At 39.7% G+C, this 25,709-nt stretch overlaps 1 protein-coding gene across 3 annotated transcripts in view; it reads left to right on the forward strand.

Annotated features, from left to right (window-relative positions):
* ATP8A2 (ATPase phospholipid transporting 8A2) overlaps positions 1–25,709 on the forward strand; it is a 350,586-nt gene that overhangs the window by 176,100 nt on the left and 148,777 nt on the right. For all 3 annotated transcript variants that reach the window (XM_049823013.1, XM_049823014.1, XM_049823016.1), the window contains 2 exons: positions 17,836–18,019; positions 22,298–22,408. In XM_049823013.1, the coding sequence (XP_049678970.1) occupies positions 17,836–18,019; positions 22,298–22,408 (295 nt within the window). The remainder of the gene's footprint in view (positions 1–17,835; positions 18,020–22,297; positions 22,409–25,709) is intronic.

Below are 25,709 nucleotides of genomic sequence, written 5' to 3' on the forward strand. Positions count from 1 at the left end.
AGTTTCATCTATGAGTGTCTGCGTTGGACCAGACCCAACCTAATCCCATTTTTTGGTTTCAAACAGTGACTAGTAGTAGCTGCCTTGGGTATGTGTATATAATTAGTGAATGTGAGACCTCTGCTGCCAGCAGCTGTTTCTGTATCTTGTTTTTATAATCCTAGGTTGATTTTTTTTTTTTTTTCCCCTGTCGTTAAATTTTAAATCTTTCTCTCTGAATGTGTTTAAATTCTAATCTCAATTAGAGAGTAGTCTGTAATCTCAGCCTGGACAGAGAGTGTTACATACTGTGCAGAGAGTCTTTCTTTTTGCATTTAAATCTGCATGGTAATTTCATTCGATGCCATCAAGTTCTTGCATTTGAAGAAATGATGAATAATCATACTCTGGCTGCTTTTCTTTACCTCATCAAATATGCCTCCAGTATATTGACTTCTAGTTGCCTTTTTCAGATAAAGGGTCCTTATTTGAAAGCATTTCCACATATTTGATCTTCCCTGCTTTTTTTTTTTTTTTAGACCTCTTCTGGGTCGTCTTATCCATTTGGGAGAGAAGAGCTGCCTATTAAGAGTGTTGATGCACCATGGTTTTATGTGCTTACACAGTGGGGGGTTTTGTCATTTATATTTTGTGGATTTATAAAGTTGTTTCCTTTTTGGACATAGCTGAGCAATTTCTTTACGTGGAGCTGAGATTCCTAGGTCCAGGAATACAATTTACTCCAAAGCCTTGCCTGACAACTGATTTGCTGAAGGTCAGTAAACGTGTGGCTTCTAGCTAGTCACGTCCCAGACAAGGGTAGAAGGACTGAGACAAAGGGCTGTTGGTACAGCTGACAAGTAGCTATAGTGCTTGAATTTGTTTGAGATGCATGAAATAAGTCTCCATATGTGTAAATAAATGCTTTTAAGGGGGGGCTTTGACGTGCATACTGAAGGTACCCTGCGAGCAGGCAGGGCTCTCTTTAGACTGTGGGAGTTTAAAACCACAGCTACCTATTTTTTTTAATATTTTTAGGAGATCATGCTTAGGTGAGGTGTGCTACCCATCACCTGTTGGGCTACTTGAAGAGGACAGAAAAGTGAATCCTGATTTCTAAATTCTATCCTTGTTGTTGCTTCCACCAGTTATCCAGAAGGCAAAATGCCTCCATCTCCTCTAGCTTTATCCCTGCCCCCTGAAGTGGACTTAGTCATCTGTCTGTATCTAAAGGAAGAATTTGGTTATCCTTATGTGTTTTGTGCATCTGGGACATGGTCATTTACATCTAACCAGAGATTTGTATTCCTAGTAGTTAAGTAACTTCTAATTATAGATCACTGCCACAAATGAGATTCTGTTATGCAGCTTTGGTTTAGCAGCAATTTAGGATGTATTAGTATTTTTGAGACAGATCACAAGATTAACAATCTAATTTGCGACAAGTACACATCAGAAAAAAACCAAGATTGTGCTGAACCCTGGGAGGATAAAACATAACACACTGCAGCCAGAGTTTGTACTACTCGTGGCACACTTGCAAAAGTCACAGACCATTTGTTCAGGTTTATTTTTTTGTGTGTGTCTTAGCGTTCTTCTGTAAACACTACAGCAGCTTTGTAGAAAAACAAGGTATTGGGACTAGTCGAAAATGTCTTCAGTAAAGTAGTGCCAGAGAAGTTTGTCACTGGAAACTCTCCAGTGAAAGGATGTTGAAAGAAAGGTGAGTCAGTGAAATGGAAGACAGAAGAAGGAATTTTAAGCAGCATAAAAAGGAGAGAGAGGTCATGTTTGTTTTTCCTAATGATGATTTCAGGAGAGTAACTGGCTGCAAAATTACTTAATTATCTTGTGTTTATTGTAAACTCCTATGCTTTTTCTGAAGACACCAGAAGTGCTTTTGCTTCATAAATCATGTTAAATCAAAGCACTTTCATTATATTACAGAGCTCTATAAATTGATGTCACAACTTAAGAAAAACACTTTTATCTGCAAGCACTTAAGAATGCTGCCACTTTCAGAACCATGTAAGACATTAGTAGCTGGCTCGTTCAACTTCTTTCAGCTTTCATGCTGACACGTACCATATTGAAGACATTGGTTGTTTGTATAATACTTGGTTTGATCTTTTTTCCTGGTACTTTCAGTACTGTTGAATCAATCAAAGGAAGTTATTGCTCTGTTGGGCATTAGCATACGTTTAGATGTTTCTGCATTAAGAACTGTTCACAGAGGAAAATGCTTTTATGTCAAAAAGGGGAGTAAACAGTATGACTGCAGCTGTTTTGAGCTGTGCTGTTATTTTACCCATGTATATTTGAAAATGAGCCTGTTTGTACTAGCAATTATTCCAGTTTGGGTTACATGGTTGTGAAAGGTTCCCTTCTCTCCGCCCCCCCCCCCCCCCCCTTTTTTTTTTTTTAATTCCTTGAGTCTTTAGCAACAAGGCAAATGCTACAGATGGAGAGAGGACTCTGTGGTTCTTGTGACAGTTTGCTTCATTTATTGATGAGCATGCACAACTGAGTTGATTTCTTTATCTGCTGTTGTGTGATGTACTGGGAATAGTAATGCAAAGACAGTTGCTAGTGCTAAATATTCAGAAATTCTGCATGACATGTGGATGTAACTTCCTTTGGAAACTTTTTAGGTGAACTTATTGGGAGAACCCAAGATCTGCAGAGGACTAACTGATCGTCTGGACCTTATTCAAGCCTCATGAAAATCTATGGAAGGACTAGCTTTAGACTGGGCTCATAGTGATTACTGTCAGCTGTTAAATTGAGCAAAGAGCCACTTAAAATGCATCTGTGGCTTTCCTAATTGTCTTATTTATGCTGTTCTATATATGTCACAGATATGTAGTCAAACATAGGAAGGGGTGAGGAGGAATAGAAGTGTGGCTCAGATATAAAAGGCTGGGAAATCTTAATGTAGAAGTTAACATTGACCATGATAATTACGGCACAAGGCAACTGAAAAGGGTTTTGTTTTTCTTAGAACATCAGTGTCTTCAAACCCCTTCTTCACAGTAAAACACAAATATATGTGACTTAGCATTTATGAAGATTCCAACTCTAATATATATGCTGAAGTTTTATAGCAACTGTTATACAGAACTGAGGCTAATAGTTTTCAGTTCTACTACTTATTCCTGATCAGTTTTCTTAAATTAGGAGCATTAGATCTAGTTCTCAGTTTCCTTTTACCTAGCAAAGGTGAGGGAAAGAAACTAGAAATACCTGTTACTATGAGGTCTCACTTTCTTTGAAGACTGGGTTGTGATCAGACTTCATGCACTAACGAGATGAAAATGTTAATTTTTGCTAGGTTTGGAAATAGTAATGTGGAGACTACTTCTAAAAAATGTAAGTCTTTGAGAGGTGACCCTTTTGGAAGGAATCTTTCCCATGTGGAACTTTTTTGCTGGATCAGAGCAGTTTCTGTTGAGTCTCCCCTGGCTGTCTAGCTTCCTCAAGAGATATGTTTATTTCTTTTGATGGATTGGCTTTTATGCCAGATGTATTTTTTTTTCTGAAGAGTCTGTGGCATAAAAATAACCAAGAAATTTTACAGCGTCTACCCAAAGCGTTGTTAACTTAAAATTGCCAGGTCTGTTAAAATACAAAAATCTCAAGTTAAGGAAATGATGAACAAAGTTATATAAATAACTTCAACACCAGTGGGTTATTCAGGCAAAAGAAAGGGAATGATGTGATGGTGAGAAGAGTCTGAAGTGCTGATGGATGAGGAAAAGGCAAAGCTGGAAGGAGAAGACTGTTTACCTGGGGAAGGTGCTCCAATAACATTGGATGATGACTACATGCAGGGGAAGGAGATGAGGTCACTTCTCTACTGCAGTGCCCAGTTATACTGTGCCTCACTGGAGACCTTTAGCACATAAGGCAGCATGTGTAGTAAGCATACTTGGTTTTGAAATCCGGGCCTCACTGTGCGACAGAACCACGTGGGAACCTTCCTCAGGGACCGTATCGGTCCTTTAATAGCTAAGTGCCTCCATTGTCAGTAAACCGAGACTTCAGGTGTAGAACGGTCTAGATGGAAGGGACCTCTGGAGGCCTAGTCCAACCCCTTGCTCAAGTTATCCACAGTAGATCGTGTCAGCCATGACTTTCTGTAGTAGAGCCATGGAAAATGCTTATGGGCAGATTCCACAGCCTCTGTGGCAAATTTTTTTCTGTTGCTTAACACCTTCATGAAGATGTCTGTGATATCCAACCTGAACCTCCCAGTTTGCAATCTGTGGCCGTTAGCCCTTGTTACATTGTTTGACATGATGGGAGAGTTTCAATAACTCTATGTTAAGCAGTAGTACACTGTTGTTGCTAAACTACCCCTTACCTGCACAAGCGCAGGTGACAGAACCTCTTCTTACAGGTTGTGTATTTTAGGCCTTCTCTTTGTGGCCTTGTAAGATGGTCTGTATATAAATATTTATGTATTTAGATCATCTTCGTTAATTCTCTGATGGACTCTTCCCAGTTTCTCTCCTCCTTTTTTCAACTTGGGCTCTAAACCTGGACATATTATAGATGTTGCCTCACCTGTGCTGAGGAGAGGGCTGATAATAACATCTGTCTTTGTCCTGGTTACACTTGTGTACTGGGTCGCTACCTGGTACACAATGTGCCTTGATCACACTGACGGTGCACCTCTGGCTCATGTTGAACCTGATGCCCACCAGAACAACCAGGTCCTCTTCGGCAGGGTCCTACTCACTCATTGCCCAGCCTGCACTAGTACGTGGGGTTATGTTGTCTGAGGTGTGGAGCTTTGCCTCTCTCTGTCTGAACTTGACCAGGTAAAAACCTCATCAAACCAAAAATGGCTCGGTCCCTGAATTTCTCGAGTTTCCTTTGAATAAAAGCCCTGTGATTCCTTGTAATCTAGTCCTAGTTCAGTGTCATCTGCAGACTTGCTGAGGATATCCTTTTTGTTAGCATCTGGGTTACTGCTGTTGAGCAGGATGGACCGTCACAGTACTCTGGCCATTGCCAGTTAGACGCTGTACGTTTGACCTTATTCCTGTGAACTATACTTTGTACAAAGAATGATGTATTAGTTAATGTGTCAAACACATTAGAACAGTTGGATCCTCGCTTGAGCTAATCTCCCTGCCCCGCTTCAACATATTGGCTTGTGTTTGGGGTGTTTTTTTTACTGGATATGAACCATGTGAATGAGAATAAAATCTGTATTCCTAAAAATTAAAACAGCAGGGCATCTACAGTACTATTATAGCCAAGTGCGTTTAGAGAATAAGCAGATTTTATCTTCCATGTAAATTGTTTAGGGTTTTTTTTTTACATCCAGAAGATTTAGTAATTTACTTTTTTTGGCATTCAGCCTGTTTTTATGGAAGGTTTTTTTTTTTAATCCAAAGTGTTAGCTTTGATATTTTTTTTTTAAAGTCATGATCGAGTGTGAGTGTAAGGCTATTAGTAGTCTGTAGTCTTGATGTTTTTCCACGGGAGAGCTGCTCATATAATATCTTCATGAACCGAGTGTTTTGACCACTTTCACGTTAGATGAGATTTGCTGACAACTTCTGGAGTTTTGCTGTGGTAATATTTGACTATGCCTTGCATGTCACTGCCAGCAAACTTCTAGCAAGGCTACTCTGACCCTATTTGGAGAAATAGCGTGTAGGGAATTGTATAGGTGTACACTAAGTGAAGGGGCTTTTCAAAACTTACTTTAAGAAATGTAGTGCCCTGAAGATGCGTGCTGGCAGCGAAGCAAGACAGCCACCTTCTTTGGTGGTTAGAGTACAAGCTGTGCCACATGAACTCTGACAGCGAATTCCCGTATGCAGTTGTCACCAAAGCAGTTGGCACATCTCATCTGAAGAGGCTTGTGATCAGTCTCTTGCACATTGTTGCCATCTCCTCCTGCCCCCCCAACCCCCTTCTCTACGCTCTCTTGGCCACAGTTTATTTCAAGATAGTGTGTACATAAATATGCCTTGTATTCTGCTGTGTAGACTAGCTTGTAGAGCTAGCAGGAGCTTGTAGAAGGCACTATGTCTGCTGAGTCCTTCAAACATTACAGCTTTTCGCATTATCACATCTATGTTTGGCTTCTGCAACGTGTCTTAAGAGCTTTCCAGTTGCCAGGTCATATTTAAAAGTAGGGCTCACTTTTTACCTCAGTAGCCTGTTTGGCTATGGGATTTTTCAGTGCATTGTATTTTGAAAATGAATTGCTGTTATCTGAATTTTGCCAGTGTGTTAAATATACAAACTTATAAACTTGTGATATATAGTAAACAGGTTTATGTGAACTTAGGCTTCCAAATTTTAGCTTGTAACTAAAAAAGTAAAATTTACTGTGTAAATTGAGAGTAGACTACATGCTGCTACAAAAGCCATTTTATTAAGTCAGGTGAGCATGTATAGGCTCTAAGCCTTTCTCTAGACAGAAAGCACTGTAACCTGACTTGCTTTTAATGGCTGAATTTGAAAAAGAAACTGTCAACTTAGCCATACTGATACATTCTGGTACATGTGGAGAGTTTCCTATCTGACTCACAAACGCTGCCTTCCTGCTTCCTATAGAGCCCATGAATTTTTAAGTACTGGGCAAGTCATCTTTTTTCCTCCCACGTTTCTTATTTCTAATCTCACTTGAGTCATGAAGAGTGTCAGTGAATACAGTTCAAGTTCTAGTAATCTTTTTTTTGTCTCAATTTCCATGGTATCTTTTTAAGAAGATGTTTCATGTGGTCTGGCTCTTTTAGCTCTTCCAGTTGCAGCCTAGGCTGTGGGTGGTTTAAGTTACCTTAGCAATAATAAGGTAGCTCTGTCTGATACTTCAAATTCCATTGGCACTAATGACCTGCTCAAATTTGCTGTTACTGTGGCACTAATGGTCTGAAGCAGCTCAGTGCTTAAAACCACCGTAGCAGTGAGAGGATGCCTGTCTTCTACGACCGATGGGGTATAAAAGTGGACGTGGAAGAAATCTGTTCTCCTCTGCCCCTAGTAACAGGCTGGTACTTTGTGCTGTCTCTTAGTTGCCCAACGGTTCACCTTGAAAGACCCCGAGTTACTAGAAAAGGGCTCATTATAATGCCTGTGGAAATGTTTCAAAGGTGGTTTTCTCTCCAGGAAATAGGTCCTTTAGGCAATATCCTTCTGCTCGCTTTCAGGAAAAGGTTACCTGAAATGCACCTATTGTCTCTCTGCTGTTCTAAAGCTCGCTATGTGTAATTGTTCAGGTTTCTCTTTATTCTCCTTAAGTAAAAGGGGTGGTGGAAGGGAAGATGTGTCCTGGCACCTATTACTTAGCACTAAGCAAGTATGTCCTGTGAAACCTGGGCACGTATGTTACCAAACTGGAACTGCAGCATTTTGTGTCCTTCCTGTAAAGATGCAAAGGTTTGATGTTATGAAGACTTGGCTCCTAGTTCTGTATTCTTAGTCTAATTCAGGAAGCAAATTGTTGGCCTAGTTTGAGCTATTAAGCAAAATATTTGTGCTTTTTTTGACTGACTGTATTCCATGGAGCGCTGTCCTGTGCAAAGCTCTGTCTGTACTGGTATGACTGATCCTGTGGTCAGAAATATGGATGGTACCAAAATTATATGTGCAAAAGAAAATCAGCTCTGGGTTGAGATGCATGCGGGAAATGCAAACTGCAATTTCTTTGATGCCTTTTTTTCGAAACCCCTGAAGATTCCTTTCAATAATAGCAAGGTAGCCAGCTTGGAGCTTTCAAAAGAGGCATGATTCTGAAGTCAGTGCAAGTTTGGAAAAAAAACAGACGGAGTTGAGTTTTGTGGGGCTTTTCCTCGTGTGTTAAGCACTTCAGGCTGCACATATACTGTTAAAAAGAGTGCTAAGGAGCAAGCATGGACGCTGGACTGTGATTGTCTATCCTGTACTGTTAAAGTACACCCTGACTCTGCCTGGACTGCCCCAAAATGCCTGGACAAGCTTTTGGGGACAGTCAGCTCAAGCAATTACTCGCCGAGTTTGGCAGGGGTGCGACCAGACCAGGTTGGTCTCCTCTTGCCTGACAGTTGCCAATTCTCTCACAGTAGGTGGTGTGCTCAAGCCCTGTGCGACAGCCTGTGATATGCGGCTTTGGTTTCATGGGCTCTTTTCTGCCACAGGGTCCTCACACTTGAAAGGCGCTTGAAAATCAGGGGTGCAGGGGACCAACATATGTTGTGTTCGTTCTGCTGTCTTTTTTTTTTTATGTTGCTGTTACAGAAGCAGCTGCTATTAATCAATGTTGTTTTCACAAACCTCAGGGCATTTTCTGTCTTAAACCTGAATACGGAAACATTCACCAAGGTACAGATATGTTGGAACCGTATGTTTGAGGGTTACAGGTGCCCTACCAACATGGCCATGTTAGTGGCTGGCCATGGGCAGAGATGTTATTACTAAACTTTCTTGATGTAAATTTGATTGTATTAATTTATAGCGTAGGTGGTGACTGAACACAGCAGAAGCACCCCCTTACTCTAGATGCCATATTGTAATACTTCAATTGAATCATGAACTTGGAGTATAACTGGCTTTGCTCTAGAATATTACTCCCTTTTCATTCCTCCTTCCCTTCCGCACTCTTCTTGGAAGTGTTGCTTGTGTTGAGTCTGAGGTTAGAGGCTGATGTAAAGATCCTTTCTTGCAGCTTGTGTTTGGGAGCGGTGAGCGTGCTGTGTGTGTTTTTCTGTAAGTTAATACTTAACCTGGCTTTGAACAGAGCGCACATTTAATAGTTGACCAAGACTGAGCTGCTCCCGGTCAGACTTCCAGTTGTCAATGTCTTTTCTATCTAAAAGTGGTCTGAATTTTTTAAATCTTGGTGGGAACACTCTGGTGCTCAACTTGCCTACTTGTGGAGGGAGTGTAAAAACCAGAAGTTTGGTTCTTTTTTCCTAAATGTCTAAAGATTTAGGGACTTCACCACAAGCATTTTGTTCTTGTTAAATAGAGACTGGACTTAAAGGGAGGGTGGGAAATAACTTGTATTTCTGTGGTGGTGTCATGAAAAAATTTTGGGGGAGCTCACCTTTCTTCCCTGACACAATATAACGCTGCCTTTGAGGTATAGTGATAATTCTGAAATTGAAATCTTGCTTTTTACAAATAGGTGGTACTTTCATTTTGGGTAGTCAATCCTCAATATGATATACTGGTACATTGCAGCCCTCTGATGATAATTACTGGGTAAGATACCTTGCTTTGGATTGCATGTGTCTGATCATTTATATGCGTTCTCATTTTCTTTTTCGTAGAGAGGGAGAAAAATAAATCATGCAGAGTTATTAGAACTCTGAAGAAATAAAACTGTTGGTGTTTGTAGCACTGCTGAAATGGCAAGCTATCTCCAATTTACTAGCTACATCTACCTTCATCTTCCTCCCGCGTCAGTGTGTGGTTTGTTTCTTAGGTATGTGATCCTGGACGAAGCAGTAGTTTACAGTAGTAATGCTGTCTGAAGCTGCTGTATTTTGTATTTCTGAGCTGTAGTTAGCATGGAGGAGCAGCAGATCCTGCCAGGTGACAACGCTGCCCGTGTGGCGTGGTCGATGCCACCGCAGTATTGCTGTCCTGCTTCTAGGGGCAGGTGCTCCCCCTGGCTCTCCCAGTTATCAGTTGGCTTCACTGCAGGGCAGAGCCTCGCTAAATGGGCTGACGCGCTTATTAATGGCCATAGTCTCAACTGTCACTTAATCTCAGCAGGTGTTGCAGAAGTCTATAAACAACTCTGCTGTGTGGAACACATGGCTCCTCGCTCTCTGTCCGTGTCCTCAAGGTTATGAAGGCACTAATCTGTGGCACATGATACAGATTGAAATTTTTTTGCTCTGTCATTAGAAAAAGGCAGATTCCTGTGTTGCATGAGAACTGCTCAGGCTGATTAGCATGGAAATGAATGTGCCTTAATTAGCTTGGGGTGACGGAAGCTCAAAATTAGATACGTTAGTTTCACTTTAAAAACTTATTATAGCTGTTGCCACTAGTGACCATTATAGTTAAAAATGCAAAATAGTCTCCCATTCAACACTGTGTTCATGCCAACTCATCACTTTCAAAATAATTTGTTTTCCAAACTAGATTTTCCCCATTTAATCTTTGTCTCATAAAGCAGGTTGGGGGAAGGGCAATCAAGACAGAAACATGCAGGGAGGTATATCAAAGAGGAAGAAGATGCTGACTTGATACTTAACCCTGTGTTCACTGGGGTGCGGTGTGTTATATCACACTGCTTAATACATTGAATCCAACTTATAGAAAGGTTGTTTCATAGTGCTTCTCCTCTGGAGATTTTAGTGGCAACTGTGAATGGCAAATGAGTTGTTAAAATATGGAATGCAAGTGAGAAATTCTCTAGTGATACATATATTTAAAAAAAAAAAAACATATATAATTAGAAAAAATCTTTGCTTTTGTGATAAAAAGGTACTTAGTGAATTTGGTTTCTTCCTTTTCAGAAGGCTGTATGATTCTGTGGCTTTATAACTACAAAGAGAGCTTTATATTAAGAAGGTATTTCTATTATACCTGAAGTGATGCAGAAGGGACTATTTTGGTAACAAATCAAGAACAACTGCCCCATGTTCTGTGAACATGTATGTGTGTGTGTGTGTTATGAGTTAGAGCCATGCTAGGCATCAAAAATACCCTCTTCTGGATAACCTGAAATTTAGATGTAATTTGCGTTGCTCAAAGTCAAGTGTGTGACTGGCACGTCAGTGAGGCTGAAAAACTGAAGGAAGTTTTTGTTTTGTTTTTACAACAGATGAAATGAGGGTCCTGTTAAGTCAAATAGGATGTAAAACTGGTTTTGAAATTAAAAATGGACTTGAAACCAGTCTGATAAGTTTGAACAAGTGAAGCAGTTTGTAAGATGGTCTGCTCAGGAAAAAATAAAAAGAAGAAAGTATGGAGAAGTGAGATTGCAGCTGAAATGACAAAGGGTGATGAAGCTGTGGCTGTTTTTATGAAGCTAGTCGAGGCTTGGTATTACTTCCAGTTGTGTTCAGAAGAGATGGGAGTGGGAAATTACTGTAGAAAAGAAACAGCAAGAGCTGGAAGCACATTCAAGAAGCAGGAGTTTTAAGGGAAGGGAAAGAGGACACGGTATATCAATCGGTTCAGCATCGGGTGCCTGTGTCAGGAGGAAGCAGGCATTCTACCTTGCCAGAAAGCAAGAGAGGAAAAGCTTGTGTGCCCGATGAATTTGAAGGTATTTAGCACTGCAGTAATGTAAGATGGGTTTCACCCTCTGTAACTTTACATGTCAGTAGTAGGCTTTTTCATGTGAACTAGTTACCTTCAGCCCCTTTTACCTTGGTGGAGAGAAAAGGGCACTTGTAAGAGGAGATGAATATCCCCTTAAAGTACACGTCTAAAATAAGCCAGATGAATTGCACTGCAGAAGTGCCTGTTTCTCTCCCATTGACTATAAAAGGAGCGTGGTGTGATTAGTGCAGATAGAGATGTCTCCATTGGAGGCACTTATATTTAGTTGGATGAATTCCTTTGGTGCTTTTTATGAACATTAAACTATCCATCAGTTCACTCAGTGCTGTCTCCAAAGTTTTAAGTACTGCACCAGAGCCAGTCCCTGTGAAATTGTGGTTGTCAGCAGGTGAAGGAGATTCAGAGCATACGGTAAATTAAAAGCATTCAATGTAATGCACATTTTGAATTGATATGATGTGTGTGTGTGCTTTTGTTCACTCTTCTTCTGTGTGTGTTACTCTGTCATCGTAAGTCTGTCCCAGATATCTTGGAGCATCATGACTGTAATTCAAGACTAGCCCTTGTTTGGATGACACATGGTTGAAATCTGCACCCTGGTGTGTGTCAGGAGAAATCAATGTGTAATTAAAAACTGCTAAATATGATGTCATGGTAACATTCCTTGCTTTCTGAGTATTACTTCTGATAGCGTGTTAATTTATCTTGCTCCTTTTTCCGGGGACCAATGCATGTGCTTAACTGTCAATATTATTGACAGCCCTCAGCTCTTTGTGGGACGTCTTCCATCTCTGCCTTTTCAGAAGATGAGGTCACTAAGTATTTTAAAGTACTAGTGTATTTTATGATATAACAGGGTAAAATCATGTTTACTGCAGTAAAGGTGGGCTCTTAAGGGCCTCTTGTGTTGCATTAACAAGGCATTTCAAGGAAGTAGAGTATCAAATTAATGTTTCATGTTAAAGACATTAATGTCTTTTGTGTTTAATCCTTGTTACAGCATGGAAGCAGAAGGAGGTAATGCTTGAAGCAGCTTCCTCCCTTGCCTTCCTCTTTTTACAAATGAACATTAAAAATTTATAAATGTGGGTAAGAATGTCTTAGGAGTATTTTGTATCGACTTGGGGGTGGGGGAAGTATGCAGTCTTCGACAGAAATGCTCCAATCTCTTTGTTTTCGGGGAGGGGACTCACAAACAAAAAAATCCCCACAGAAAACAACAGTTGTAGAGGGAATGTAGGAGAGTGCTGAGACTGTGTATCAAGCTGTGCCTTGCTCAGGTGTGGAAGAGCTTGTGGGGTTGCCTTCTCTTTGTTGCCTTGTAAGATGGTCTGTATATAAACAGATCTCTTATAAATTACTTAATCTTTTTTCTGTCTATGTCTTATAGATAAAAGGACTCCAGTGAAGTTTACTTACCTTGTTCTTCATTTATCATGTCTCTTTTTATACACAGTTGATAGTCTCAGTTGCTAGTTCTCGAGCAGAACCCTGTCCTCATTGGGTCCTTTAGACTTGAATGAAAAAATAAAACTAATAATTTTCTGAAATACTGCATTGTAATTTCCCATCTGTGGTTTATGTCTGTATACTTGGAAGCATCTGCAATGATGCAGCTGTAGTTTAAGGGCCTGTGTAAGAAGTAGTATTTACAACTGCCATCAGTTGCGCTTGTGCATCCGTAACTGTGCAATAAATACAGATATGCATAGGGACAGAATTAAGAAACTGTTTCTCACTTCCTGCTGATAGTATCTTGTGGAGTGTAGCTGACCTACGTGACACAGGGCAGGTTGTGCGGATTGTGTCCTTCCCAGCTCATTTGTGACTGCATCCATCTTGATACATTAGATGGAGTCTGGGAATAAGAGGGGTAGCTGCCTTGCCAGGTTGCAAGAAGTGCAGTAAAGGAATTGATTTGATTTAAATCAGTTGCACTACATAAAAAATTGAAGTTAAAGCTGTATTGCTTTGCTTTGTTAAAATGTGTATTTTGATGTTTTGCTTCTACTCAGTTTTGAGGTTTTAAAAATTTTGCTACCAAAATAGGTTTCTAAATAAAATGTTTATTTTTGAAAATATCACCACTTCACCAGTTGGGGTGTTGGGTTTTTTTTTTGTGTATGAAATCTTTCATTGAAAGATGTCAGAGCTGATATGAACTTGTGAATTGCTCTGGTTGTCCCATAAGTATTCCCAGTGAAGAAAATTGAACGGGAAGATCCTCCATCTGGGCCCGAATTCTCTTCCTGAAGAAATAAAGTAAGCCTGAGCAAACATTCCAGCAAAATGCTGAGTAGAATCATAGTATATCTCAAGTTAGAAGGGACTCTTAAGGATCATAGAGTGCTCCTTGCAGGACTACCTAAGACTAAACCGTATGAGTAGAAGTTTTCTTAACAGGCAAAACATATCAGGTAAGAAGTCTGCTCAGGAACGTGTGCACCCAAGCTAAAGTAGTAAACGCAGACTGAAGGTTTGAAGCCATTAGGAGCTCAGCTGCACAAGTCAGTGGGAAGCCACTTAACATCCTCTGTGGAAACCAGCTGTGTTCCTGCTTTGTGCTGTGCCCTGTGCTTTTCTTTTCATGAGCTTCCTTTAAGTACAAGAGGGACCTCTAAAGTATTTACTGAAAGTGACAGTATAGTACTGCATTATCTGGAAACCACTTACCTTTGCCTCCTTCCACAGCTTCCGTATGGATTTAAGTGACCTGAGGATAATTAGGTCCATATCTTTCTGAGGGTTCTGGGTTCTAGGCTGCATTTCTCTCCCAGCTTCTTCCCGAAGTATAGTGCTTTGTGCCCTCTCTTGCTTCCACACACCCCGTTACAGAGGAAGCAATGTGATATCAAGGCATCAGTCATCTCCTTTGCGGTGGAAACTGCTTTCTGTATTAATCTGTTAAAGGTGCGGATAAAGACTAAGCAAGTTTGAGACTGAGGAGAACCTTCCATTTTTCCATATCAGTTTTTACCCTCTCAAGAGCAAGGCTACTAGAAAGAAGTCCCAGAGGTGGGCAAGTAGCAGGTCTGCTCTATGGCTGACACTTGACTTTATGTGTCCCTTCCCTCATCCGTGAACACGTTACAGTTCATAGCCAAATGTTGAATGCTAAAAACTTTATAAAGCTGCAAGCTTGACCCCAGGCGTTCTGCAGCCCAAACAGGCTAAATTCAGACTCTGGGGGAAGCAATTTGAGCAAGAATCTGATGACTCAACCTGGTCACTGTAACTGTGGTATTTGAAACCTGACTTTTTTTTTTTCAAGAGTATGCATAAAAGAGAGCATCAGTCTAGACTAAGTTGGTTGTATCTGTCAAAGATGCTTTTGAGCAGTGACAATAAAAATAACTTATGTATAAACCAACATTTCCAGTGAACTCTTTTGAGTTGCACTCTAAGAACCTTTATAAGAAGGACTGCTGTCTGATCAGTGAATGAATACATGAGTAAGCAGAATATTTTGATGCAACTGATGTCTTGCTCACATCTTAATTCATATTTGGGTGTATATCAAGGCAAGGCTTACATCCTGATATTGCTGCAGTGAGCTCTGCAGTGAAAGCCAGGGACGTTCCACCAAATGATAATTACCAGTAGTTGCCTGTGGCTGCAAAATTTTTCTCCAAAGTAGCTAGTTCTTTCCTTGCGCTTTTTACTTTGAACTTATTCATTTGTCCAGGAATCTTTGTGAACTTGGCTGTTCTTCCTCCCCTTCCAAGATACCACCTGGGGGAAGCTGCAGGTTAATAGTGTCCTGTGCTATAATCTTCCAGTAATTCATGTAGACAGCCTATCAAATGTGCAGAAATGGGCTGCAGCTCTGATCATCTGGCTAAGGGGATTAATGTCATCTAATGCTGTGTGTTGGTACCAAATAGATTACAAGGAGCAGAAGAGGTTTGGAGGCTGAGAGTGTGACTTGGAAGAGGAGGGGAGTAAAACCCCTCAGGAAATCAGTAGCCATCTCAATTTGCAGCTTTTGTATTTCATCTACTGTGTGCAGCAAAAAGTGTTCTCTGGAGTTTGGGGCTGTACTTGGTGGGGAGTTGCCAAAGAGGATGCTTGCTATAAAGCTTGTGTTTAGATTAAACACCTATAGTCAAGTAACACTTTGTGCTGAAATATTGTCTTTGATTTCATCTTAAATCAAGTGCAGAAATATTTTTGGTGTTTAAAATATAGATCTAGTGTTTCCTATAGCTTGTTTAGTCTTACTAGGAATATAAAGATGTTAGTCTTTAACTGGATATTATATAACTGTGGGTATAATTAACTTTATTTGGTCAAGACAGTAAAAGCATACTCTGTGTACATTATGTACTAGTTGATAAATGAGTTTATATTGAAGCATTCCATTGATTTGACAAATAATGGGTCATTAATGGCAAAGTTGACTTAAAATCTGAAGCCGCACCTATACTGCAGGCACAGAAGTGAATACAGGATATATTAGCTTGCCTGACACGTCGCAGCTAAACTGCACTAGAACAAGCTCGAGCATCTCTGCCACATTCTGGTCATGTCTGAAGTGTCTGTAGACAAGCTGCTAGTTTAAACTACAGAGTCAGAGATGCTGTTCACAGTCTGTCGTTTTTCATTCCCTTGTTACTTTAAGCCTATTTGAAACCAGGGAACAACTTAGCTATTTCTATTGCCATGTAACTGAAAACTAAATGAACACAAACTGGACTTCTGAGAGACGTGTATGTCTGAGGAGGGTGTTAGCAGATATGCACAGTGCTCAGCTGCAATGAAATAATTGCACAAGGGGACTGCCAAAAGTATATGGTCCTGTGCACTGGAGGTGCCCCTGGGGCTGGTAATGGGGGTCTGTGCACTTGTCAATCCCATCCCTCCAGCAATGGCTCCAAGTCCCTTTGGAGTTACTATTTTATGGCTTGTGGTCCTTGTTGACTCCTTGCTCCATGCTTTAGTATTTTATTATGTGAATATTGGCGGGGGGGGGGGAGATGTGTGTGTGCGCGCGCATGTATGTATGAGAGAGAAGTTAAAATTTTATGTAGCTATATTCAGAGCTGCTTTATAACTACAAACCAACGCCTTTCATGCATCGTATGTTAGTTAGTGTGTTTGGGCTTTTGTGTTGGTAATTTAACTGGGCCCCTACAGTGCCAAGTGGTGTTTTCATTGCCAGGTAGAGTGCTTAATAAATCTATCCAATGGTATTAAGTAAATTTTATAGCCCAGTCAACTTTTTCCTGTTCTCAGCTTTTAGGAACAGGACAGCTGCTAGACTTTTCAGGTGGTTTAGTTCACATGTGAATTTTGAGCCCAGCAAATTTTTCTTAAGAACTCTTTCTCCCCCAGTTACTCATCAAGTTATTTTAAGAGGTGATCAGCACTAAACAAAATCAAGGCTATAAAGCAAAATGCTGAACAAGATAACTACTTTTTTTTAATCAGCAGTAATCCTGCCGGGTGTATTAAAAGGCTGTGTAAGTTGCTCCCAGAGGATGTAGACTCTGGAAAAAATGCCATGTAAAAAATCTGTCTCCACCATTCCCCAAGCTCCCCATTCTCCCCCTATTTTAATAGTAAAGCTTTTAGATCAGTTACTTTTTTTTTTTTGAGCGTTATGTGGCTGACTTGAGATGTGGAAAAGTTTTGTCTAAAGCTTTATTTAAGGGAATACAAAATAATTTGGAACTTGAAAACTGATGAGGAAAGGAATTAGGGTTGTTTGTACAGATGGGGTTAGAATGGAAATATTTAATCTACATGTAGGTATTTCCAGAATACCTCATATGATTTGGTAACCTGATCCACCTTTTCCATGAAAAAAGGGCATTCTGAGTGTCTTATCCAATTTAGTAGCCTAGTCCTGAGTATTTTTCCACTTCTCCCTGGTTTAGATGAGTTTAATTCTATTGAATTCCATGAATTTTTGTCAAATTGGAACTGATGTAAAATGAGAGAGGGATTTTGGTTTTGAATTGGCATTCAGTAATGTCATCACTGAAGTCAGAATTGCACCAGCATGCAAGGTGTATGTGAGATCAGGGAGAGGCCTTATTCTTTCCGATCCTAACTGGATAGTCTGAGATCGGAAAGATGGCCCTGGCAAGTGGGCAAGTAAGCTGGAGGAGGAAATAAGGTAAGACTGCGGTACCTTTTGCCAAATCACTGAAAATGTCTGATCGATTTACTCTCTGAACGTATTAGTGGTCTTTCTCCTCCTGGATGGAGATGCACTGTTGACAGCAGACAGGGAACCTGCACTGTTAGTCTGTAAACCATTGTAGTTGAAGAGGTAACTCCATTCTCTGGTGTTCCCAATGTAACATCATTGGTGTATGCCAAAGCGTATCACATGGGGCTGGGGGAGGAAAACAAAGCTTTGAAAGCTTTCTTATCTATTTGGTCTCTTTTGTATAAAATATGAGCAAGTAAATAAATGTGAAACTATTTTTAAAGCTATTTTCTCCTGGGATAGTTTGGCACAGGTTCTGAAACTTAGTTGTTGAATAAAGGAACTTCCCAGCAACTGCCCTTTGATTACTTCTAAATGTAGATTACAGCTGTTCTTTGGGGAAAGGCATATAGCTCAGCATGTGAGAAACTGACACCTTTTTCTCTCCTTTTCAGAGTATCTCCTCTACAGAAGTCTGAAATAGTAGACATGGTCAAGAAACACGTCAATGCCATAACACTTGCCATTGGGGATGGTGCCAATGACGTAGGAATGATCCAGACAGCTCACGTTGGAGTGGGGATCAGTGGCAATGAGGGCATGCAGGCAACCAATTGCTCGGATTATGCTATTGCACAGGTCAGAGGCAAAAAAGAGCAACTGCCACATCCTGTTGTCAGAAACGCGCTGTGCGGCCACGTGGTGCTTGATGGCTTCTCCTAGCCTTCAAGCTAGGAGCATCTCTGCTTGTTTCCTTTTCAAGGCATCTGTCTAAAACAGATACCTTGGATGTATTTGGGGGATTCATTATTACAATTTTGTATTCTTCAGGGCAAGCTCCACCTCCCCTCCAAGTTTCAGTTTCCTCCTGACGGCTGCACAATGTCTTGGCTCTTCAGTAATCAGGAAGAGGCACTGCGTGTGATGCTGATATTAACATGCTTTTATGTGTAATTTATCTCTCTTGGTACAAGCTGTTTTCTCTTACTAGGAGTAGGCATTATAACCAGGTCTGTAACAGTTTGGCTGTTTGGAAATACTTATTTTGAGGTGTCTCCTCCACTTATTTTTGTGTTTTTTGTTTTTTTTTTTTTTTATTTGGCCCGCATGCCCCCCAGCATATCCAAGAATTGGTCACAGTTCTAGAGAGCTGGCCAACGTTTTCATTTTAGGTATGTTATTCTGAATGTTTTTTGAGTGAGTGCTCCCAAACTATCCCATCAAATTCAGCACTGATTACTTCAGCTAAAGAGGAGAGTAAAAAGCCTTTTTTTGTTTTACTGAAGAAACCAAGATGTAGATTAAAGATGTAAAAAGAAACATAAGAAAGGAAGGAGGTGCTACAGTTGCTGCACATCCTCTGAATACTATTTACAGCTGAGGTGTGCTGTGTATGTGTTTGAGGCCGATTGCAGGGCAAGAACAGGCGGAGCTGACAAGAAGCAGAGATGATCCACTGTCTCGGTCATCTGTGAGCATCAGCTGATGTTCCCTTCTGGCCGGGTGTAGGCAGATTCGCTCTACCAAGCGATATGAAATGTTACCATCCTCTGATAGTTTCAGTAGAAGGTGAGGTTTTGAAAAGGCGTGGATAATGCTGCTGTTTGCACAGAGAGCTGTTTATTGTGTTAATCCTGCTGTGAAGCAAAGTGGCAGTCTTGTATTGCTGCTCTGTTCTGCAGTCTGATGAAGCACCTTCGGTTTCAGGCTTGAATGACTGAGACCTTTCACCAAATTTATCTTGAAAATTTTAAACTGTTTTATCAAGGGGTTATTCTGTCAGGAACAGTGGCATATTCCAAATACACAGCACTATAGGAACTGCCATAATTATAAAGTCCGTAGTATCTTGTAATGACTTTCTTATTTTTAACTTCTGTAGACTATATATTGCTTCTGCTGTATAACTTAATTGAATGGTCTTTGCTTAGACTTCCTCAGATCATTTATTACTTCAATTTTAATAAGTAAGCATATAAGTATTGAGAGTTTTGTCCATAGAGGGCCCTACACACTTAATTCCTTCTGTGTTAGTTGCAGTAACATTAAATTGAGGAAGTAATTCCATGTCCGTGTGTTGCTTCTGCATTAACAAACCCCCTGTCTATGGATTTAGTGTTAGAGTGTGGAAGTAAGTTTTTCTTGTTTTAAATTCCAGTCAGGGAGTTACTGACAATAGTAATGAATCTTCCTAGTTCAATATGAAATAAAAGGTTGTCACCCAGCACAGAATTTTAACTTTCAAAAATTATTAAAACACTGTGGAACTGTATTTTTTGTGATTGTGTAGAGGAGCTTTGTGCTGACTAGAAAACATATAAAGGAATCCCTCTTGTAAAGGAGACTAATATTGTATGGTAATGTGTGTTTTAAAAAAAGCGTTCAAAAGAAAAACTTGATCTCTGTGGGTTATATTTCTTTCAGTGAAGACATATAACTCCCACTAAAGCATTACTGTACGTGCATGCCTTGAAGGCAGAGTATGTTCTTATTGAGTAATTTAAGACAGCCACTATAATGTGGCATCTCATGTTCAAATGGTATTTCAAACACAGTGGTGCCAGAAGTAGGCACTTATGGAAGAGAAAGTCTATATATAGGCTTGTTAAGGATTCCAGGGGGAATCAAAGCATAAACTAAACAAAAATAAAGGTAACTGTGTCTGACTTTACTCCAAATAGTGCAAGGAGCATCTGTTTGAGTCATCCTTTTCCCTTGAAATGACACTGCACCAGTGATCCATATTTAGAGAATGGCCAAATCAAATGACCTGTTTAGAGAGACAGTAGTAGAATTCAATGATTTTTTTTCCTCAGTTAAAAGGCTTTATCATCTTAATCCAGAGAGCAACTGGTGTCTAGGGACTGTTTCATTTTCTTTGCTAGGGAAACTTCTTTCTTAAACAAATTTTCATGTTTCAGGTTGTTTGTGGGTTTTTTTTTGTTTTTTGTGGTTTTTTTGTTTTAATTTGCCTTGCATTTCGGGTACATTTCGTTGTCTTACTCCCCCCATCTTGACTAAAGGATGAGGTGATGCCATGTTGGGGGGGGTATCTTTCTAAAAGATAATCTCTGTATCAAAAAAGTTATGCTAGGGTTGATACAGAGACAACCGAAAACTTACAGAAACTTTTTTGCAGGTAGGTTGGCCAGATGATCATGATGTTCCCTTCTGATTTAAAACTCTATGAATATAGTAGTGTCCAAACAAGGGCAATGTCTTGATAGACCCCTATACCTACAGCTGCTCAAGTATGGCCATAGCTGTGCATTTGCATAATTTCAGTGACCAGCATCAAAACAAACTAATTCCCTGTCACGTCTTAATGGGACTCTTCACCAGTGTGAGCAGGGTCAGGACTGCATTGTTTAGGTTACTAGTATCTTCCTTGCTGTGCTGTGCAATGCATTCATTTTCATAAGAGTACAGACAAGAGAGTGATTACTGGTAGGATTTTTCTTGCCTTGAGCTCCAGAGAAGACTACATCTGAGGTGGTCACTCGTTAGACTCAGCAGAGAGAAATTTTTAGGGTATGTCTTAACTATTCTCTACAAGAGGTGTTTAGGGTGACTTGTCAGGACATAGTGGCAAGTTTCCCATCGCTGCTGATGTGTTTTGTTGGTGAATTTTGATGAGGAAAGTTGTAGCTGTGTTGCATATTAATTGAGGCGTTAGGTGTCTAGTAGGTCAACTACTCCCTTGTGAGTGTCCCACTTTCAGTCCTGACTCAAGTTAGGCAGAGACTGAACTGTGAAGCTTGGTTCACTTTTCTTTCCTTATTTCTTGCTGGTGTATCTTAACAAATCTGAGCTGCTGATGCATGGGAGAGAGGCTGTTCTTACAGGATTTGTGGTTCAGTGATTTCAGTGCTGGAAATCATGGGAGCAGAGCTATCTCATGGCAGTCCTAATTCATTACTGTAGCTTTCAATTTCAAATAAGTTTTGGTTAAAATACATGATCTAGAATCTAAATTTAAGAAGTCAACCTCTTCCTATCAAGTCACTCAGTGGAAAAGGAAGCAACTCAAACAATGGTCCCACCTTAGTGTCCAAGAACCCTTCAAGTATACACGTGCTGAACGATAAATCTAGTCACCAGTTTGAGCTGTCTGTAACTGGACAAAAGAGAAATGGTGCAGCCCATAAAAAAAGTTCACTGACAAAGCCAAGACTAGAAAATTACGTGTTTCCTAGGCTGTGTTGTGAGACTGCTTCTGTAAAAGTCCATTTTCAAAATTGCTGAATTGAGAAGCTGAATTTGAGCTGTAGCTGTGGTTCAAACAAGCATTTAAAGGTATCCATTTTTACAAGATTCATTTACTTGCCCTTTTTGGCAAATGCTCCTTCTTTCTTTATACAGTATTTTAGGTGCTTTGTATAACACAATTGCATACATTGTGTGGGCTGAACATGTAAGTATGCATTGTCTATAAAAGACTCTATGCATCTATTCTTTCACTTGTGTTCCCACCTTGTACATTTTATTTCAGCTCAAGACAGTTCTAACTACCAGACTGTTCATTTAACAAAGGGGAAGGAGATTCTGAACCTTGTAATCCCTCTAACACAGGAATCTTCTTTGACCATGAAAAGTTCACATTTATATTCAATCTACAATCTATGTTAACCTTGCTTGATTTTGCTATCAGGATAGTAATACTAACTGAAGACTATTTGCTGTTTAAAGCCAGTGAAGACCACTTAAAAACACTCGGAGGTTTTGCTACAAAAAAAGCTTTTCCTCTAAATATTTTAAGTGTTTTTTTGCATGTATGTTCTGCTAAGCTATTTAAATAGTGCACTTGAACAGCTTTCATAGCTGATCTGAGTGCTTTTTCTAAGGGCAGGGGTTTACTTTAACCAATTTTTTAAAATGGTTCTTCATATATGTGAAAACTTGTTTTCTCTCTTTCAGTTTTCATACTTGGAGAAGCTGTTGTTGGTCCATGGAGCTTGGAGTTACAATCGAGTTACTAAGTGCATACTATATTGCTTCTACAAGAACGTGGTCTTGTATATTATTGAGGTAAGAGTAACTAAATGGATGGGTCTTACTGATGTTTACTCCTCAAATCATTTCTTATAAAAAGAAAAACTCATCCAAATGGATTGGGCTAAAAGGACTGACTCTATTTTTTATGTTTAACAACTTAAAATTCTGTTTCCTTTCTCAGATTGTTAGTTCTTGAACTTTTAACTTGAAGTTAAGGTAAAAGTTAAGTTAACTTGAATCTTAACGTTTGCAAAAGGAAAACTGAAAGTTTCAGTACAGTGAAGCCTTGGATATGAGATGTCAGGGGCAAAGTTCATTCCTTCTGTGCAAATGTTCATATTGAAAGCTTCTTTGTATTCATGGAAACACTTCTATTGGAGCTTATACTTATAAAACCTGAATTTGGGGATAAAGTTAAATTAAAAGTTCATTTTGTAGACTTGGGAAGAACTCTATAGGCAAATAATAAACTAGGCAAAAACTATAGCTCTTGCTTCCAAGTTATAAAGACCATAGCTGGAACTGAAATTAGTTTGCCTTGTTTTTCAGAAACAGAGGACATAATTTTGCCCTACAGTGCCAGTGAAATTATAAAATTAATCAGGGTCTTTGATTTAATAATTCTTAAAATGTAACTGTTTTGAAAAATTAATTGCCTGAACATGTGAAGTAGTGAAACTGGATTTTAAAGAGGGCTGAATACGGTTATGAACATGAATACACTGCATTTCAGCCTGCTTAGATAGGAGTGTAGTTCTCATGCTTCAGGATATAGCCTTGAATTTAAGAAGGATCAGGAAGAGATGTTTATCTTGTGCTGTTGCCTATTTAGAAACACCTGACAAACTTGAACTCAATGAATTGGTTACTTGAGTATCAAGTGGTCACTGGGTACAGCAATTTCCACATTGTTCGTCAGTTTTATTTTATACGTTTTTATATGTATTAGGTAGGTTTGCTATTTCTTTTTACAATTAAGCAGACATGAGTGAGGTTAACAGATAGGAAAATTAGAACATTTTTTTATTAGGCAGCTAGTTCTATCAATCACAGGAGACAGTGGTTAAGTAATGTTTTACTATTCAGTGAAACATATCGTGGTCAGTGTGTCTATACCTGACTCCCTCAGGGTCTTGATCATCTTTTATGCATGATGTTAGACTCTTAGAGAACAAATAGGCTCCACAAACTTGTTCCATTTTTTCCATGCTGTTTCTGAATTAGCTGTTGTCTGTTACAATTTCAACACAGATTAGTCTGTTTACTTCAAGAGAGTTACACTATGCCATCAAAATAATGGCAGTGTTTTGCTGTAGTGGGTGAGAGTAGGATAGTTGAGTGATATACAGTATGCTAGCTTTGTGAAATAATACACGAGTTAATTCTTGTTTCTAAATTTTAAGCACCCAAATCTTGACTGTGCTCCAACTCTTTAGCCAGATTCTCTGCTGAATTTAAAGCAGTGTTCTTGAGATTTCACAGGTGTGTTCTTGTCCTAGTGTAGAAGCCACCTTCACAGCTCTGAGATGAATTTAGCATGCTTAGGTAATTAAGATTTGGTTCATGTTTTACTTTCTGAAAGAGTCCTTAATTTGACTTGGTCTGGTCATAACTCATGTTTTTAGTAAGGATTTTCGAGTGTTGTTGGAGATGACAATAATCTTCATTATTGTCCAAAAGAAATATAAATAATTCTAAAAAGTTTTCTAGGTCTTTCTTACTGAGCATGGGAGTTGCTGGAGTTTTCCTTGAATTGTTCAGAAAATGCTTAACAGCTTCATGATTGCCTTCTAGGATTTTTTTCTCCATTTGAAAATTAGTTTTGAAAGTCCTGCTTCTTGCCCATCGTAGCAGTGTGTATCTTTGCTTCCTTTACTGTCTGACAAGTAAATTAAGTTCCTTATCAAATGTTGTATGGCGAAATTATGCCTTCCCATGGGAGCAACTGTGGAAGAGGTTAAGACAGGTGAAGGCCTCTGGGACCTCCAGCCTGAGGTAGCTTAATAATCTTACCATAGGGAAAAATTTTATTAGCCACAGATACCACTAGATGATACATAAAATGCAAGTCTGCTCCGAGAATGTGAGGTCAGATGGTCTTTTCACTGTATTAGTCTGTGTTCGGTTCTTTCTGCATACTGTACTGAGGCAAGCGAGCTTCTGCATCTCCTGATGCCCGTGCCTGAGGGTGGGAGTCGGTTCTGTCTAACACCTGAGCACCGAAAGCTTCAGCCCTGTGCCCTGGTTACCCCTCTGTGCTCACGCTGCACAGAAGTTGGGAGCAAGTTTAAGGCTTAAAGGAGGCGAAGTGACAGAAGGCATCTTGTAGACCTGCAGCAGTGGGAAGAGCTCAGTTTGGTTTTAGTTGCCCTGGTGAGTTTCTTTACTAGTGGCCTTAAGGAACTTCCCCTCCCAAACTGTATAAAACTAGCCCAGTTGCCTGGGAACTGAAGAGACAACCAATTTTGCTATCCTAAGGATGCAGAGAAGAGAGAGAAGAGGTCTCTAATTCCCTTCTTAGCTTTACACAAAGAAAGCTGAGTTGTTTTGTATTTCTGCTGTGAGGCTTGGGAGCACTGATCAGTTTGTGGTTATGGAGTGATGCTCACGAAAGAGAAGTTCCATGAGGGAATAAATCCTTCAACTTGAGAGAATGGTAGTTGAGTGCCCAGCATTCCTGTACTGTTGCTAGTGCATATGGTATGTTCCTGATTGTTTCCCAATGCTCGGGACAAGTTTAATATTTACCTGTACTTCCTGCTTGGATCTGTGGTGTATGGGGAATATTCTTTTAGCATTGTAATGAAATGGGGATTTGAACTTGAACTACTTTCTAAGTAAATCTTCTGAAGGATTGTACTGAGTAAATATTTATAGAGTTGAATCAAAAAGCACATCGGTGAATATGACTGTCAGTTACACCTTTGTTACTGTATCTGTTTTATTTCAATGAAGCTTTAACACCTGAGGAATAACTACAGTAAGTCTTATGTAAATGGGTTTTGCAGCAGTGAAGCACTGGGGCTCATCATAAATTTTATTCCGTGATACGTTCCAAATATCAGAGAGAAGAGATGGTACTCTGGCTTAGTACACAGAATATCTGGACAGAACTTGCACAGACGTACATTAAGATTAAACTTAGTTAAGCAATGATTAGTGCTTGAGGAGAACAGGTTGCTGTCTCTTTTCCTAGCATCCCAACATTGGTATATTACAACACCTAACACACTTTGAAGTTCATTTGGATACCTATCACTTTTATACCAGGAGGATCCAAACTGTGGCATCTCTGAAACATTAAATTTCATCAGCTTTCCTCTGGCTTCTGGGA

Source organism: Accipiter gentilis, chromosome 19, assembly GCF_929443795.1.
Source record: "Accipiter gentilis chromosome 19, bAccGen1.1, whole genome shotgun sequence".
NCBI classification, from domain to species: Eukaryota; Metazoa; Chordata; class Aves; order Accipitriformes; family Accipitridae; genus Astur; species Astur gentilis.